The 17,704-nt window shown below is 39.5% G+C and overlaps 1 protein-coding gene across 1 annotated transcript in view; it reads right to left on the reverse strand.

The window, feature by feature from the left end:
• Window positions 1-138: 138 nt before the first annotated feature.
• LOC136390940 (Golgi pH regulator) overlaps window positions 139-17,704 on the reverse strand; it is a 75,189-nt gene continuing 57,623 nt past the window's right edge. The window contains exons 11-14 of the mRNA XM_066362101.1: window positions 11,978-12,073; window positions 2,661-2,750; window positions 1,295-1,360; window positions 139-835 (exon numbers count right to left, since the gene is read on the reverse strand). Of these exons, the coding sequence (XP_066218198.1) occupies window positions 629-835; window positions 1,295-1,360; window positions 2,661-2,750; window positions 11,978-12,073 (459 nt within the window). The 3' untranslated portion in view covers window positions 139-628. The remainder of the gene's footprint in view (window positions 836-1,294; window positions 1,361-2,660; window positions 2,751-11,977; window positions 12,074-17,704) is intronic.

Consider the following 17,704-nt stretch of genomic DNA (forward strand, 5'->3'; position numbering starts at 1 on the left):
ACTTGAAATCTCTCTTGATAGAATCTATTCCAATTTCAGCCCATCCCTTCCCCAGAAAACAACAGATAACTTCTTGGCTACGTAACTGAGGCAAGGCTGGGGAAGGAAGGGAGTGATCTGCTAACTCACGTTAGATCAATCAAGTAAAATACCAAGCTATCACTGATACAATGGAGCTAAGGACAAAGAGTTATAATCTCTTATTTTAGTGACAGGCCATCTAAGGGAGAGCCAAAACCTTCTCCATGTGAACCCTGACTTAAACAGAGATCCTACACGTTTGGTTCAGCTACTGTAGACTTCTCTCACCCCAGAGTTCCAGTGTATTTCCCCCTCTAGTTCCCTGGCTCTTTCCCACCCCGCTTCCCAATGCTGCACCAGCCTCAAACCCACACAGGAACCTCTAGGCTGAACATTAGATTCAGTTACCTCATTCTCTCATGCTCTAGCTGACGCTACTTATGATCACAGGATCGTCTGAGGAGGAAGGCATAAGCTGGAGGTAGAATATGCTACAATAGCATCTTGTTCGGTTGAAAATATTAGACCCTGGTCCCCTCCATTTATTCCCTCTTATATCCAAATTCTCACATAACTGGCCTGTTAGCAGTCTGTAACAGACATGAGTTCAAGGTGCCATATGCTTCTCTGGTGCCTGTTTGTGAGCCAAATAGAGGAACAGTATGCTGGAGAGAGCACTGACCAAGAAGATCACATCAAACCAACGGTGGTAGAAGTTGAACTGCAGTTCTCCAAGGACTTCAGTAATTATGGTGCGGTATTCTAGGGGCATGCTCATTCGGATCAGCAGCACAGAGGAGACGAAGTACATGCCCTGTGAGTGAAACACGTTAATCCAGAAGTCAGTTTGAATGTAGTGAGGGATAGGTCAAAGGACATGGTTAAAATATATTTTATTATTTATTAAAAAAAAATTTTTTTTGTGAGAGGAGGGGAGATAGTGAGCTACTGGGATCCACTTGGCAACCCCCATCTGGGGCCTGATGCATGAGTACTGAGCTATTTTTAGCACCTGAAGAGGGGAGCTATCCTCAGGGGTCATGCTAGAACCAATAGAGCCACTGGCTATGGGAGGGGAAGAGGGAGAAAAGGGGGAGAGGAAGTGGGGAGAAGCAGATGGGTGCTTCTCCTGTGTGCCCTGACTAGAAATTGAACCTGGGATGTCCATACACAGGGCCAATGCTCTATCCATTGAGACACCGGCCAGGGCCAAAATATAAAACACTTCTGGTATTTCACAGCTCTAAAGATAAATCTAGTTTTTACAACTTACCATTATCTGTGCTAATAGCAGGACAATGACATTGGAGGACTTACTGCTAGAGATGGCATAAAAGAACTGTCAAGAAAGGAAAAAGATGAATTTATGCAGCACTGCTATATCCTGTGTCAAGAACATTAAGTTGCATGGTTAACATTTAATTAAAAGTGTCTCTTCGATGCCACAATCCTATATAGAACAATTTTTTATGATTAAGGCTATAAAGAAGAGACTTAAACAGACTGAAAAAGGATCTAGTTATAGTTTTCCCAATGGAGTGGTTGGTGATTTTAAGTGACACAAAAGGATTTCAATTATTAAACTTTTTAGAAACTATGTGATACATATGATTTTAACATCACTAAAAAGCATTAAGATCGATTATTCCAGGTACCTGTGATTTTTACTAGGCTCCTGAACTCTTTCCAAAATTGTGCTAGAGATCCTGTCTCCTCCCTTCCCTCAAGCTATTCTCTTTTCATTCATACAACTCTGGGATCTGAAACCCCTACCTCTTTTACTAGAGAGGATTCACCTTCCTAGAAGTGTTCCTATTTTGAACAGAAAACAGTTGTATATTCCTGCTTCTCCTACTTCCATATCCTCCTTACATGTAAGTGGCTCTCACAGTTATTCTTCTAACCTCAAATATGTATCTCAATCATTCCAAATATCTGCTGAATTCCTACCATGTGCCAGGTGCTATTCTAGATGCTGCTGACATATTAGTGAACAAAACAGACCGTGGTCTCATTCTATGACTTCTGGTAAATGCAGTTATCTGATTATATAATGTAAATACATCATCATCAATTTATGTATTTAACTTTTTTTTTTTTTTTTTTTGTATTTTTCTGAAGCTGGAAACGGGGAGAGACAGTCAGACTCCTGCATGCGCCCGACCGGGATCCACCCGGCATGCCCACCAGGGGCGACGCTCTGCCCACCAGGGGGCGATGCTCTGCCCCTCCAGGGCGTCGCTCTGCCGCGACCAGAGCCACTCTAGTGCCTGGGGCAGCGGCCAAGGAGCCATCCCCAGCGCCCGGGCCATCTTTGCTCCTATGGAGCCTTGGCTGCGGGAGGGGAAGAGAGAGACAGAGAGGAAGGAGGGGGGGGGGAGAAGCAAATGGGCGCTTCTCCTATGTGCCCTGGCCAGGAATTGAACCCGGGTCCCCTGCACGCCAGGCCGACGCTCTACCACTGAGCCAACCGATTAGGGCCTGTATTTAACTTTTTAAAAATTCTCTTGTATATCTTTTATATTTGTGACTGCTGTTTAAGATCTCAGAGGACAGAAATCTTAAATAGGGAAAATTATCCCATGATGATGCATGTAATTAAACAAATAATTACTTTTTAACTGTGATATATAACATACCTTGGTAAGAGTGATCAGCAATCCTCTGATAGATGTGACAATGATTATTCCAACCAGAATGAAGGAAATGTGTTGGGACCAGAACTTCACCTGTCACCAAAATAGAAAGAAAAAATATCTGTTAAATCTCTGTTCAGAGAGATGTGAAGGTCAGCAGATGCATACTGATCTCTGATCTGTGAAAAGTAACTTCATTAGGCCCTACCTGATTTAAAACACTGTTTTTCGGGAAGAAAGCTAGTGGCAACTAAAACACCTATAGGAAGAATTCAGTGAATATGTTCATTAGCAGATGTAATCAATACTTAAGGACAGAAGAAAGCAAGTGCAGTGAAGTGATGAAAATAACAAATCAGAAGAAACAATGAAAATAACAAATCAGAAGGGACCCAATGATACAGCTTCTGTGTGATAGGCGAAAAGTGTAAATTCAAAGAAAACTAAATAAAAATTTCTTTTTTATCTGTGAATGATAGTTCTTGATCACCCAAAACTTTAAGGAATTATTCTTTTTTTTTTTTTAGGAAAAAAAATATTTTTAATTACTTTTAATGGGGTGACATTGATAAATCTGGGTACATATGTTCAGAGAAAACATCTCCAAATTATTTTGACATTTGATTATGTTGCCTACCCCTCACCCAAAGTCAAATTGTCTTCCGTCACCTTCTTTCTGGTTTCTTTGTGCCCTGCTCCCCCACCCCCCCCCCCCCGTAACCATCACACTCTTGCCATGTCTCTGAGTCTCATTTTTATTTCCCATCTATGTATGGAATCATATAGTTTTTAGTTTTTGCTGATTTACTTCTTTCACTCAGTATAATGTTATCAAGGTCCATCCATGTTATTGTAAATGATCCGATGTCATCATTTCTTATGGCTGAGTAGTATTCCATAGTATATATGTACCAAAGCTTTTTAATCCACTCGTCCACTGACGAACACTTGGGCTGCTTCCAGATCTTCGCTATTGTGAACAATGCTGCCATAAACATGGGGGTGCATTTCTCCTTTTCAAACTGTGCTATAGTATTCTTGGGGTATATTCCTAAAAGTGGGATGGCTATCAAAAGACAGTTTGATTTTTAATATTCTGAGGAATCTCCATACTGTTTTCCACAGTGGCTGCACCAGTCTGCATTCCCACCAGCAGTGCAGGAGGGTTCTCTTTTCTCCACATCCTCGCCAGCACTTATTCTGTGTTGTTTTGTTGATGAGCGCCATTCTGGCTGTTGTGAGGTGATATCTCATTGTGGTTTTAATTTGCATTTCTCTAATGATTAGTGATATTGAGCATTTTTTCATATGCCCATTAGCCATCTGTATGTCCTCTTTGGAGAAGTGTCTATTCAGTTCTTTTGCCCATTTTTTATTTTATTTTATTTATTTATTTATTTTTTTGTATTTTTCTGAAGCTGGAAACGGGGTGAGACAGTCAGGCAGACTCCCGCATGCACCCGACCGGGATCCACCCGGCACGTCCACCAGGGGGTGACGCTCTGCCCACCAGGGGGTGATGCTCTGCCCCTCTGGGGTGTCACTCTGTTGCGACCAGAGCCACTCTAGCGCCTGGGGCAGAGGCCAAGGAGCCATCCCCAGCCATCTTTGCTCCAATAGAGCCTTGCTGTGGGAGGGGAAGAGAGAGATAGAGAGGAAGGAGAGGGGGAGGGGTGGAGAAGTAGATGGGCGCTTCTCCTGTGTGTCCTGACCGGGAATCAAACCCGGGACTTCTACACGCCAGGCCGATGCTCTACCACTGAGCCAACCGGCCAGGGCCTCTTTTGCCCATTTTTTGATTGGACTGTTTGTCTTCCTGGTGTTGAGATTTACAAGTTCTTTATATATTTTGGTTATTAACCCCTTATCAGACGTATTGTCAAATATATTCTCCCATTGTGTAATTTGTCTTTTTATTCTGTTCTTATTGTCTTTAGCTGTGCAGAAGCTTTTTAGTTTGATAAAGTCCCATTTGTTTATCCTGTCTTTTATTTCACTTCCCCGTGGAAATAAATCGGCAAATATATTGCTGCGAGAGATGTCGGAGAGCTTACTGCCTATGTTTTCTTCTAAGATGCTTATGGTTTCATGGCTTACATTTAAGTCTTTTATCTATTTTGAGTTTATTTTTGTGAATGGTATAAGATGGTGGCCTAGTTTCATTTTTTTTGCAGATAGATGTCTAATTTTCCCAACATCATTTATTAAAGAGGCTGTCTTTACTCCATTGTATGCTCTTACCTTCTTCGTCAAATATCAGTTGTTCATAAAAGGGTGGGTTTATTTCTGGGTTCTCTGTTCTGTTCCATTGATCTATATGCCTGTTCTTATGCCAGTACCAAGCTGCTTTGAGTACAATGGCTTTGTAGTATAACTTGATATTGGGAAGTGTGATACCTCCTACTTTATTTCTCCTTTTCAAGATTGCTGAGGCTATTCGTGTTCTTTTCTGGTTCCATATGAATTTTTGGAATATGTGTTCTATATCTTTGAAGTATGTCATTGGTATTTTAATTGATATTGCATTGAATTTATAAATTGCTTTGGGTAATATAGTCATTTTAATGATGTATTCTTCCTAACCAATGAGCACAGTATATGCTTCCACTTGCTTGTATCTTCCTTGATTTATTTATCAATGTTTTATAATTTTCCAAGTACAAGCCTTTAATCTCCTTGGTTAAATTTACTCCTAGGTACTTTATTTTTTTGGTTGCAATAGTGAAGGGGATCGTTTCCTTAATTTCTCTTTCTGACAGTTCATTGTTAAGTGTATAAAAATGCCTCTGATTTCTGAGTATTAATTTTATATCCTGCCATCTGCTGAATTCATTTATCAGGTCTAGTAGTTTTTTGACTGCGACTTTAGGGTTTTCTATATACAATATCATATCATCTGCAAATAATGATAGTTTTACTTCTTCTTTTCCAATTTGGATGCCTTTTATTTCTTCTTCTTGTCTGATAGCTGTGGCTAGGACTTCCAGGACTATGTTGAATAAGATTGGTGAAAGGGGGCACCCCTGCCTTATTCCTGATCATAAGAGGATTGCTTTTAATTTTTGCCCATTGAGCATGATGTTGGCTGTGGGTTTGTCATAGATGGCCTTTATCATGCTGAAGTATGTTCCCTATATTCCCACTTTGCTGAGTTTTGATTATGAATGGATGCTGGATTTTATCAAATGCTTTCTCTGCATCTATTGAAATTATCATGTGGTTTTTCTCCTCCCTTTTGTTTATGTGATAAATCACATTGGTAGATTTGCGAATATTGTACCAGCCTTGCCTCCTCAGAATAAATCCCACCTGAACATGGTGTATGATTTTTTTCATATATTGCTGGATCTGGTTTGCTAATATTTTGTTGAGGATTTTATCATCTATATTCATCAGGGATATTGGAATATAATTTTGTTTCTTTGTGTTGTCTATGTCTTTATGTAGGTTTTGGAATCAGAATTATGCTTGCCTCATAAAAGGAGCTTGGAAGTCTTCCTTCCTCTTGAATTTTTTGAAATAGCTTGAGAAGGATAGGAGTTAGTTCTTCTTTGAATATTTGGTAGAATTCACTTGTGAAGCCATCAGGCCCAGGACTTTTCTTTGTTGGGAGTTTTTTGATAACTGTTTCAATCTCATTTGTTATAATCGATCTGTTTAGGTTTTCTGATTCTTCCAGATTGATTTTTGGAAGATTGTATGTTTCAAGGACTTTGTCCATTTCATCTAAGTTGTCTAGTTTTTTGGCATACAGTTCTTCATAGTATTTTCTTACAATATTTTGTATTTCTGTTGTGTCAGTTGTTATTTCTCCACTCTCATTTCTAATTTTATTTATTTGAGTCCTCTCTCTCTTTTTCTTGGTGAGTCTAGTTAAAGGTTCATCGATCTTGTTTACCTTTTCAGAGAACCAGCTCCTAGTTTCATTGATCCTCTGTATTGTTTCTATAGCCTCTATGTCATTTATTTCTGCTCTGATCTTTATTATTTCCTTCCTTCTACTACATTTGGGCTTTACTTGCTGTTCTTTTTCTAGTTCTTTTAGATGCAGGGTTAAGTTGTTTATGTGAGCTTTTTCTAGCTTCTTAAAGTGTGCCTGTAGTGCTATGAACTTCCCTCTCAGTACTGCTTTTGCTGTGTCTCATAAATTTTGAGTTGTTGTATGATCATTGTCATTCGTTTCCAGGAATTTTTTTATTTCTCCTTTGATCTCATTCTTAATCCATTTGTTATTTAACAACCTGCTATTTAGCTTTCATGTGTTTGAGAATTTTTGAGTTTTTCTGTTGTGGTTGATTTCTAGTTTCATGCCATTGTGATCAGAGAAAATGCTTGATATAATTTCAATCTTCTTAAATTTGTTGATACCACTTTTGTGCCCTAACATGTGGTCTATCCTAGAGAATGTACCATGAACACTTGAAAAGAATGTATATTCTGCTGCTTTAGGGTGAAAGGTTCTGAAGATATTTATTAAATCCAGTTGATCTAGTGTGTCCTTTAAGACTGCTGTTTCTTTGTTAATTTTCTTTCTTGAGGATCTATCTAGTGATGTTAGTGGGGTATTGAAATCCCCTACTATTATAGTATTGCTGTTGATCTCACCCTTTATATCTATCAAAGTTTGCTTTATATATTTGGGTACTCCTATATTAGGTGCATAGATATTTATAATGGTTATATCTTCCTGTTGGATTGCTCCCTTTATCATTATGTAGTGTCCTTCTTTATCTCTTACTATATCCTTTGTTTTAAATTCCATTTTTTCTGATATAAGTATTGCTACCCCAGTTTTTTCATTTCCATTTGCATGAAATATTTTTTTCCCATCCTTTTACCTTTAACCTATGTGCATCTTTTGTTTTAAGGTGTGTCTCTTATAGACAGCATATATACGGGATCTGTTTTCTTATTCATGCAGCTACCCTATGTCTTTTGATTGGATCATTTAATCCATTTACATTTAAGGTTATTATTGATATGTAGTTGTTTATTGCCATTTTATTCTTTAAAGCTGTATGCCTCTTTTGCTATATTCTTTTCCCTCTTTGATCTGTTTACAACAGGCCCCTTTAACATTTCCTGCAGCATTGGTTTGGTTGTACTGAGTTCCTTGAGTTTTTTTGTTTTTTTGTCTGGGAAGCTCTTTATTTCTCCTTCAATTTTATTTATTTAAAAAAATTTTTTTTTTTTTAGATTTTATTTATTCATTTTTGAGAGGAGAGAGAGAAAGAGAGAGTGAGAGCAAAAGGGGGGGGGAGGAGCAGGAAGCATCAACTCCCATATGTTCCTTGACCAGGGAAACCAGGGTTTTGAACCGGTGACCTCAGAATTCCAGGTTGATGCTTTATCCACTGCGCCACCACAGGTCAGGCTCCTTTGATTTTAAATGATAGCCTTGTAGGATAAAGTAGTCTTGGTTGTAAGTTCTTGTTCTGCATTACTTTGAATATTTCTTGCCATTCCCTTCTGGCCTCAAGTGTTTCTGTTGAGAAGTTGAATGTCATCCTTATGGGGGCTCCTTTGTAGCTGATAGCCTTTTTTTCTCTAGCAGCTTTTAATATTTTCTCTTTATCACTTAGCTTTGGTATTTTAATTATGATGTGTCTTGGTGTAGGTTTCTTTGGGTTTCTCTTTAATGGAGTTCTCTGTGCTTCTTGAAATTGTAAGAGTTTTTCCTGTATTAATTTAGGGAAGTTTTCAGTTATGATATGATTGAACAAAGTCTCTATCCCTTGTTCTTTCTCTTCTTCTTCAGGAACTCCTATGATGCAGAAGTTATTTCTCTTCATGTTGTCACAGAGCTCTCTAAGAGTTTCCTCAGACTTTTTGAGTCTCTTTTCTTTTTTCTGCTCTACTTGCACGCCTTTGTTCAACTTGTCCTCCAACTTGCTGATTCGATCCTCAGCTTCATCCATCCTGTTTTTAATTCCTGCCATTGTGGTCTTCATTTCTGATACTGTATTTGTCATCTCCAACTGATTCTTTTTTAATATTTCAATGTTGTTTTTTATACTTGCTATCTCTTTACTTAGGTGTTCATAATGACCATCCATTGTTGTTCTAAGATCCCTAAGCATCCTAACAATCATTATTTTAAACTCTGCATCCGGAAATTTGGTTATTTCCATATCATTCAGTTCATTTCCTGGAGGTTTCTCTTGTGGTTTCACTTGGATTGCACTTCTGTCTTCTCATTATGTCTTTGTGTTTGGGTGTATTGTTTGTAGAGCTCGTTTCTAGGCTTGGTGTTGTCTGCTTCCAGTTTTCAGTTGTGTTATTTCTAGGTCTTCTTGGATTGGCATCAGCTGTTATTTGCAATCCACTGTGGAATTTGGGTTTTGTAGTAGAGCTGCTTTGAAGTTTTGATTTGTTTGTTTTCTTAACAGGTGGTAGTCTTGTTTACTGATCTAAGCAGGGGGCTTATTTGAAAGTGTATCCAGGAATGTGGTGGGTGTAACCTGAGACTCTGAAGGCCTGATCTGCTAGTTACTCTCTCTTGGGGCGGGGTGTTTTCTCAGCTTCAGTAGGGGGAGATATATCTCAGATCTCCATGGAGACCTGAGTTACTGCTCCTCCTCCCCACTTCTTGTTTTCAGCTGTGTCTTGTTGCGCTGATTGGAGCCGGAGAGATGTCTGGAGATGAGTCACCCGGAACTATGTATTTTATTCTTGTATTGTGTGGAAGAATCAACCCCTCCCCCAGCTATGGCCACCTCCAGCACTGAGTGAGTCAGCTTCTCAGGTCATCTCATGCATTCCTCTGCCCCTCACCATCTGTCTCTCTCTCTCTCCCCTTTCCTTTTGGAAGGCAAGCCAGCCCTTTCAATACACCTTGTTCCCAGGTCCCCAGGCAAGTGGCTGTGAGTGATATTTTCTGTTCTTTTCCTTGGAGTGAGAGCCCTTCTGGGCTCTCAGCCTCACCCCCCCTCCGTTCCTGTAAGCAGGGAAGATCTACTGCTCCTAGGCGCTCCCTACCAGGCTTGGTGTGGCTTCTTCTTTGCTCCTTGGTTTTTGAGAGCTGTTCTTGTAGACCAGAGATGGTTTTTCACGCTGATTGTTCCTAAATTAATTTGTAATCCATTTTGGTGGTGTGAGCTGGGAGTCTGTGCATCTGTCTACTCCGCTGCCATCTTCAGGTCTCCTCGGAATTATTCTTTTTAAATAAAAGAATTTACAGACATTCTTAGCTGTGGTCTAGGAAATAGTTGGCCTTCATTTGAGTGACATGGTGATACCTTTTTCTCCTCATAGATTGCTTCATAGTGAGATGCAGCTTTGGGAGGCTGTGCTTGATTCAGGTGTGAAAAGTATCTGAGAAAGAGCTGCTATACCTACCATCTAAAGATGTATTCAGAATTATGAAATATGGAGTATATAGATGAATTATAGATGGAATATAGATATATACAAAACAACAGAACAGCCTCAGAAAACACTGATAAGAGTATTTCTAAAAATTCGGCCCCATAAGAAATTAAAAAGAGGAAAACATATATATAATACTAGTGAAGCATACTTTAAATTTTTATTTATTTTTTATTTATTCATTTTAGAGAGGAGAGACAGAGAGAGAGACAGAGAGAGAGGAGACAGAGAGAGAGAAGGGGGGAGGAGCTGGAAGCATCAACTCCCATATGTGCCTTGACCAGGCAAGCCCAGGGTTTCGAACCTGCGATCTCAGTATTTCCAGGTTGACGCTTTATCCACTGTGTCACCACAGGTCAGGCTGAAGCATACTTTACAGTATAATTTATATCAGGGGTCCCCAAACTTTTTACACAGGGGGCCAGTTCACTGTCCCTCAGACCGTTGGAGGGCCGGACTATAAAAAAAAAACTATGAACAAATCCCTATGCACACTGCACATATCTTATTTTAAAGTAAAAAACAAAACGGGAACAAATACAATATTTAAAATAAAGAACAAGTAAATTTAAATCAACAAACTGACCAGTATTTCAATGGGAACTATGCTCCTCTCACTGACCACCAATGAAAGAGGTGCCCCTTCCGGAAGTGCTGCGAGGGCCGGATAAATGGCCTCAGGGGGCTGCATGTGGCCCGCGGGCCGTAGTTTGGGGACCCCTGATTTATATATTACTTGAAGGAAAGATAGAAGCGCTTTCACATGAAAAGGACATTGATCTATCAAAACATGTGTGCTGCCTGACCAGGCGATGGCACAGTGGATAGAGCATCAGACTGTGATGTGGAAGACCCAGGTTCGAGACCCCGAGGTCGCCAGCTTGAGCGTGGGCTCATCTGGTTTGAGCAAAAATTCACCAGCTTGGACCCAAGGTCGCTGGCTAAAGCAGGGGGTTACTCGGTCTGCTGAAGGCCCATGGTCAAGGCACATATGAGAAAGCAATCAATGAACAACTAAGGTGTCACAGTGCGCAATGAAAAACTAATAATTGATGCTTCTCATCTCTCCGTTCCTGTCTGTCTGTCCCTGTCTATCTCTCACTCTGACTCTCTCTCTGTCTCTGTAAAAAAAAATAAAAACAAACAAACAAAAAAAAATGTGTGCTTTAAGCTGTTTCTTAAGGACTGGAGCTCAATTTGCTCTGGTTCATTTGATTTTATACAGCTACCAGGGGCATGCCCAGCCAAGGTGGCTGGCTGGGAAGAGCATGCCATCTGCAGCTAGGTCATAGCACAGCTAAAGTGCCCTCACACGGACTAGGAATGTGGCATTGGTCTTATTATCAGACAGACTCATTGGCCATTCTATACACCTGAAAAATATACTACTCTACAAATACGGATGTTATATTTAAATTAGGACAAGCAGTGTTTAATGACAGTGGTTATTATAAAACAGGTAGAAAGATAACAGAGAATTTGTACACAAGTTACAGTTACCATCTTTAACTCAAAGTCCACTTTAATTGATAAAGATAATTTTTTATAGCAGAAATCATTTCAGTTCTAACAGAGAACACCTATTAGTAGTTAATATTCTACCAGAGGAATCAAAGGTGAGTTGTGTTTGAAGATCTCTTCAAGTACCACAGAAAATGTATCCAAGTATTTGATGGGGAGAAACTGGTGAGTGGTAGCTGGCTACAGAGAAGCAGAGGAGGAACTGTAGAAATAATCAGCATCCACCACAATGATATGTACCAGTCATTACTTATAGTTCTATGCCCTTTACAATTTGCCATATGTATATGTCAAAATATATAAAGGAGAGTGAGAAGAACAAAAGCAGAATCAAGTTTCTATTGTAAGGAATTAAAATCTTAATAATTATAATTTATAGCAGATAAAACAGAAAGAAACAGAACAAACCAAGATCTTGATACAACTCTTACATCAAATTGGATCCCCAGATAATTCACAGTGATCTCAATGCCTCTTGTGACTGGATCAGTTTTCCCAACTCGGTCAAAAACAATATTAATGGTTGCCTGCAGAGACACAGAGCTTTACATTAGAGCATTTCAATAATTACCTACTATCTCAAAAAGGTAATTCAAAATAATGAATTAAACACAACGTATCTTACTGCTGGAAGTTCCTAAAAAGGCAATTCTACTCTCAATCTAAGTAATATATAAAAAACCTATTTTGGTTACTCACATATAGGAAAACAAAAGTCCCTATCTACCCATCTTTCTTTTCTGTAAAGAGTGAAGGGGAACAGGCTATGGTACTCACACCTTAATTTATCAGGAACCAGAAAGGTAACATTCTGGTAGATGAAGCCAGGTTAGAGAATAAAGGAATTCTAGGGTCATTCCCCATAGTTATTTTCTGAATGTTCTAAAAGTAATTACTAAAGTAACAACAAGAGAGTTACAGCTAACAAGCCAACAAAAAAAATCAAATAGATTTATGAAAAATATCCAATTAATTCAAAAGGCAGAAAAAAAGGAAAAAGGGAAAAAAGAACAGTTGAGAACAAAAAAGCATATAGTATTGTTTGTTTTAAAGCCAATCATACCAATAATAACATTAAATGTAAATGGCTGAAACCAGGGTTGGCAAATGCAGTCACTGTAGCATGATAGTAGCCACAGACAATGTAGAGGAATGGGCATGGCTGTGTGCCAGTAACACAAAAGCAGGTGCTGGCTGGATTTAATCTGTGGGCTGCAGATGGCTGATGGTCTAAACATGCCAATTAAATGGCAGAGATGGTCAGACTGGATAAAAATAAACAAGACCCAACTATATGTTGCTTTTAAGAAACCCACTTTAGATCTAAAGATAAAGGCTCCCCCTCGCAGGAGCATGCCTGCGCCTTTCCCCTCCCTCTTCTCCTCTCCCTAAGTGTGTTTCCTTCTAAGCTCCCCTTCTTTTGCCTCTGTAACTTGTTTCCTGAGCCCATCTCTTCTACCTCTGTGACTTTCTAAATAAACTTTCTCTTATATTTTGAAAAACAAGAGTAATAGCAAAATATATATAAAGATACAAATAGGTTAAAAATAGACTTCTGGTCAAGATGGTGGCATCAGGTAAACACGATTCTCGCCTCCTCCCACTACATAAAAATTATAACTTAACTACAGAAAAACCGTCATTCATAACTGCCTGAAATCCAGCTGAATGGAAGTCCTACAACTAGGGATTGAAAGACGCCACACTGAGACTGGCAGGAAGGGCACAGAAATGGAAGGAGCAGGTTCCACAACCATGTGTGAGGGATAAAAATCAGGAAGGATATCTCGGCTGTGGAGTTTCCTCCTTGAGGAGCGAGGGGTACCAGCCTCACACCAGGCCTGCAAGTCCAGGGTTCCAGCACCGGGAAGAGAAATCCCCATAACTTCTGGCTGTAGAAACCAGCAGGGAGTGAGGCTGAAGGAGACAGAGGCTGCCAGAGTCCAAGGCAGCTCCTCCTGAAGGGCCCACATGGACTCAGACTCACTCCCTCTGAACTCCAGCACTATAGTAGCAGCTTGAAGGGCAGCGGAGACAAATTTGGAGGAATAAAATTTCCCAGCATCTGGGTGAGAGCTGGTGGGCAGTTTCCTTCCAGACAGAAGTGCTGGCAGAGGCCATTGTTCCCTTGATGAGCTCTAGCTCAAAAGAGCCAGTAGATAGGCAGGTACCACATCGGAAACTTCCTCAGCCTGGTTCATGTTGTTTGCCTCATCCTGGTGATTCCCTGAGGCTCCGCCCCATCCAACTTACAAATGGCCTGTCTTGGCTCATGCTTCAGATTTTTCCTAAAATCTCTCAGACCAGCAGCATCTGGCTTTAGTGAGCCCTGTATCTCTCTGCAGCCAGCCTTGGTTCATAACCTGACCTTGTTCAGGTACCTCTAAGCCCAGCACAAGTAGCAGCCATATGCAGATCGCTGCAGATGATGGGTAGCCCTCAGAAGAACAGACAGTGGCTGATCTTTGTATGCATCTCCCGGGAGGCTGCAGAGTGAGTACACCCCCATGGACAGCTTCAAACTACATTGAAGAACCACCATCAAACCACCTTCATAAGCAACAAACTCAAGGGGTGGACTTCACCAAAGCCTTGCTGAAGTAAGTCCTGCTCCATGGGGTGGGCCCCATCATAGATGATCCTATACCGTGATTGGAAGTCGGTGGTCAGTGGTCACAGCTAGTCCTTGCACTTGATCAGATTGAGGGTAAATCCCTCCCATTGACATGCCGATAGCAATCAAGGCTCAACTACCATAAGAGGGTATACACAGGCCTTGGCTGGTTGGCTCAGCGGTTAGAGTGTCAGCCTGGCGTGTAGAAGTCCCGGGTTTGATTCCTGGCCAGGGCACACAGGAAAAGTGTCCATCTGCTTCTCCACCCTTCCCTCTCTCCTTCCCCTCTGTCCCTCTCTTCCCCTCCTGCAGCCAAGGCTCCATTGGAACAACATTGGCCTGAGTGCTGAAGATGGCTCCATGGCCTCCACCTTAGGCGCTAGAATGGTTCTGGTTGCAGTGAGCAATGCCCTAGAGGGGCCGAGCATCGCCCCCTGGTGGGCATGGTGGGTAGATCCCTGTCGGGTGCATGTGGGAGTCTGTCTGACTGCCTCCCCACTTCTAACTTCAGAAAAAAAAAAGGAGGGTGTACACAACCCCCATAAGGGGCATACCTGGAGTGCCCAGCTCGGGTGAATGGGGAGCCTGTGCCACTAGACCCTACAGGATACCTACTGCATTAGGCCACTTTACCAAGCTCAGGAGAGGTAGCAGCTCTACCTAGTACATAGAAACAAGGAGGCAGCCAAAATGAGGAGACAAAGATACGTTCCAAATAAAAGCACAGAACAAAACTGCAGAAAAAGAACTAAACAAAATGGAGACTAGCAATCTACTAGATGCAGAATACAAAACACATTATAAGAACACTCAATAAACTTAGTAATAACCTCAACAATATAAAAAAGGGCCAGTTAGAAATGAAGGATACACTAACTGAAATGAAAGGTAATTGACAGGGAGTCAATAGTAGAGTAAATGAAGCTAAGACTCAAGTCAGCAATTTGGTATATAAGGAAGCAAAAACACCCAATTAGAAAAGCAAAAAAAAAAAAAAAAAAAAGATCCCCCCAAAATGAGGATAGTGCAAGGAGCCTCTGGGACAATTTCAAGTGTACCAACATTTGCATCATGAGGGTGCTGGGAGTAAAAGAGAGAGCAAGAATTAAAAAACCTATTTGAAAAGAATAACAGAAAACTTTTCTAACTTGGTGAAGGAAGTTGATATACAAATCCAGGAAGCACAGAGTCCCAAACAAGATGAACCTGAAGAGACCCACACCAAGTCACATCATAACTGAACTGTAAAATGTTAAAGACAAAGAGATAATTTGAAAAGTAGCAAGAGAAAAACAGTTAGTTACCACAAGGGAGCTCCCATAAGACTGTCAGCTGATTTCTCAACAGAAACTTTGCAGATCAGAGGGAGTGGCAAGAAATATTTAAAGTGATGAAGAGCAAAGACCTACAACCAACATTACTCTACCTAGCAAAGCTATCATTTAGAATTGAAGGACAAATAAAGAGTTTCCCAGACAAGAAAAAACTAAAGGAGTTCATCACCACCAAACCAGTATTATATGAAATTTTAAAGGGTCTATAAGAAGACAAAAAATGATAAAAAATATGAACAATAAAATGGTAATAAATACATATTGTCAACAATTGAATCTAAAAAACAAAATAAATAAGCAAGCAGAACAGAAACAGACTCAAAGATATAATGTTTTGATGGTCGCAAGGTGGGAGGAGTGTTGAGGGTATGGGTAAAAAAAGGGAAGGAATTAAGAAGTATAAATTGGTTGTTATAGAATAGTGGAATACAGTCAATGATATTCTAATAACTCTGTATGGTGTCAGATGGGTGTGAGATTTATTGGGATGATTACCTGTAAGTTAATGTAATGTCTAATCACTGGGGTGTATGCCTAAAACTAATATAATAATGTATGACAACTGTAATTGAAAGTAAAAAATGATATTAAGAAACCCCTAATAGGTTAAAAGTAAAAGTAATGAAAAAGATATGCCAACATTAATCAAAAGAAAGCTGGAACGTCTATATTAATATCAGAAAAGTAGATTTCATAGCAAAAATATTGCTAGAGATTAAAAGGGTCATTTCATAGTGATAAAAGGATCATTTCAACACAGGGTATGTAAAACCCTGAATGTGTATGTACCTAATAACAGAGCTTTAAAATGCATGATGCTAAAACTGATAGAACTATAAAAAGAAATAGACAAATCCACAACAATAGTTGGAAATTTCAACACTCCTCTCCTCTCAATAATTGATAAGAAAAGTACTAGAGGGGTCACTGGCTCAACTTGAGCCCAAGGTCTCTGGTCTGATCCCTGTCAAGGCACATACGAGAAGCAATCAATACATAACTAAAGTGGAAGAATGAGTTGATGTTTCTCTCTCTCTCTCTCTGTTTCTCTTAAAAGAAAATAAAAGTAGTAATCAGTAAAAAAAAGTAGATAGCAACAATACAATCAACCAACTTGAACTGATTGAGATTTATAGAACATTCAGACAAGGAGAGAAAATACACATTCTACTGAAGTGCAAGTGGAACCCATGGTTGACCATATTCTGGGCCAGAAAACAAGTTCTCAATCAATTAAAAAAGATTCAAATCATACAAAATATGTTCTCAAATCATATGAAGTTAAATTAGAAATCAATTGCAGAATGATATTCAGAAGATCAGAAGATCTCCCAATATTTTATAACATACTTCTAAATAACTCATAAGTCTAAGAAAAATTAAAAAAGAAAATCGGAAAGTATTCTGAGCTAAATGAAAATAAAAGTACAACCCATCAAAAAAGTTGCATTTTGTGCACTGCAACTAAAATAGTGCCTAGTAATAAATTTATAGCATTGAAACACCTATCTGAACAAAGGATTTGAGTCAATGATCTTAGTTTCCAATTTAAATAATTAGAAAAAGAGGACTGCAAATAAGTACCGGAACAGAAATAATAAAGATCAGAGAAGTGCCCTGGTGGGATAGCTCAGCTAGTTAGCGAATCATCCCAAAGTGCAGAGGTTGCTGCTTTGATACCTGGTCAGGGCACATATAGAAACAGATCGATGCTCCCGTCTCTCTCTCCTTCTCTCCCTTCCTCTCTCTCTATAAAATCAGTACAATAAACATTAAAAAAAATCAGAAAATAAATCAATGAAACAGAAAAGAGAAAAGCAGTAGAGAAATTCAATGAATCCAAAAGCTGGTTTTTTTTGAAAAGTCCAGTAAAACTGATAAACCTCAATTTAGACTGATCAGGGGAAAAAGAGAAAAGATACAAATGATCAATATTAAGAACAAGAGAGATATCACTTCACATCTACTAGGATGACTATAATAAAAAAGATAATCAGTGATCCCACTCTGGGAATATATGCTAAGAATCCCAAAAAACTAATTTGAAAGAATATATGCACCTCTACATTCATTGCAGCATTATTTACAATAGCCAAGACCTGGAAATAGTCCTAGTGTTCATCAGTGGGTGAGTGGATAAAAAAGCTGTGGTACATATACACAATGGAATATTATTTGTCTGTAATAAAGAAGGAAATTTTATCTTTTGT

The sequence above is a fragment of the Saccopteryx leptura genome, chromosome 2 (genome assembly GCF_036850995.1).
Source record: "Saccopteryx leptura isolate mSacLep1 chromosome 2, mSacLep1_pri_phased_curated, whole genome shotgun sequence".
Classification (NCBI taxonomy): Eukaryota; Metazoa; Chordata; class Mammalia; order Chiroptera; family Emballonuridae; genus Saccopteryx; species Saccopteryx leptura.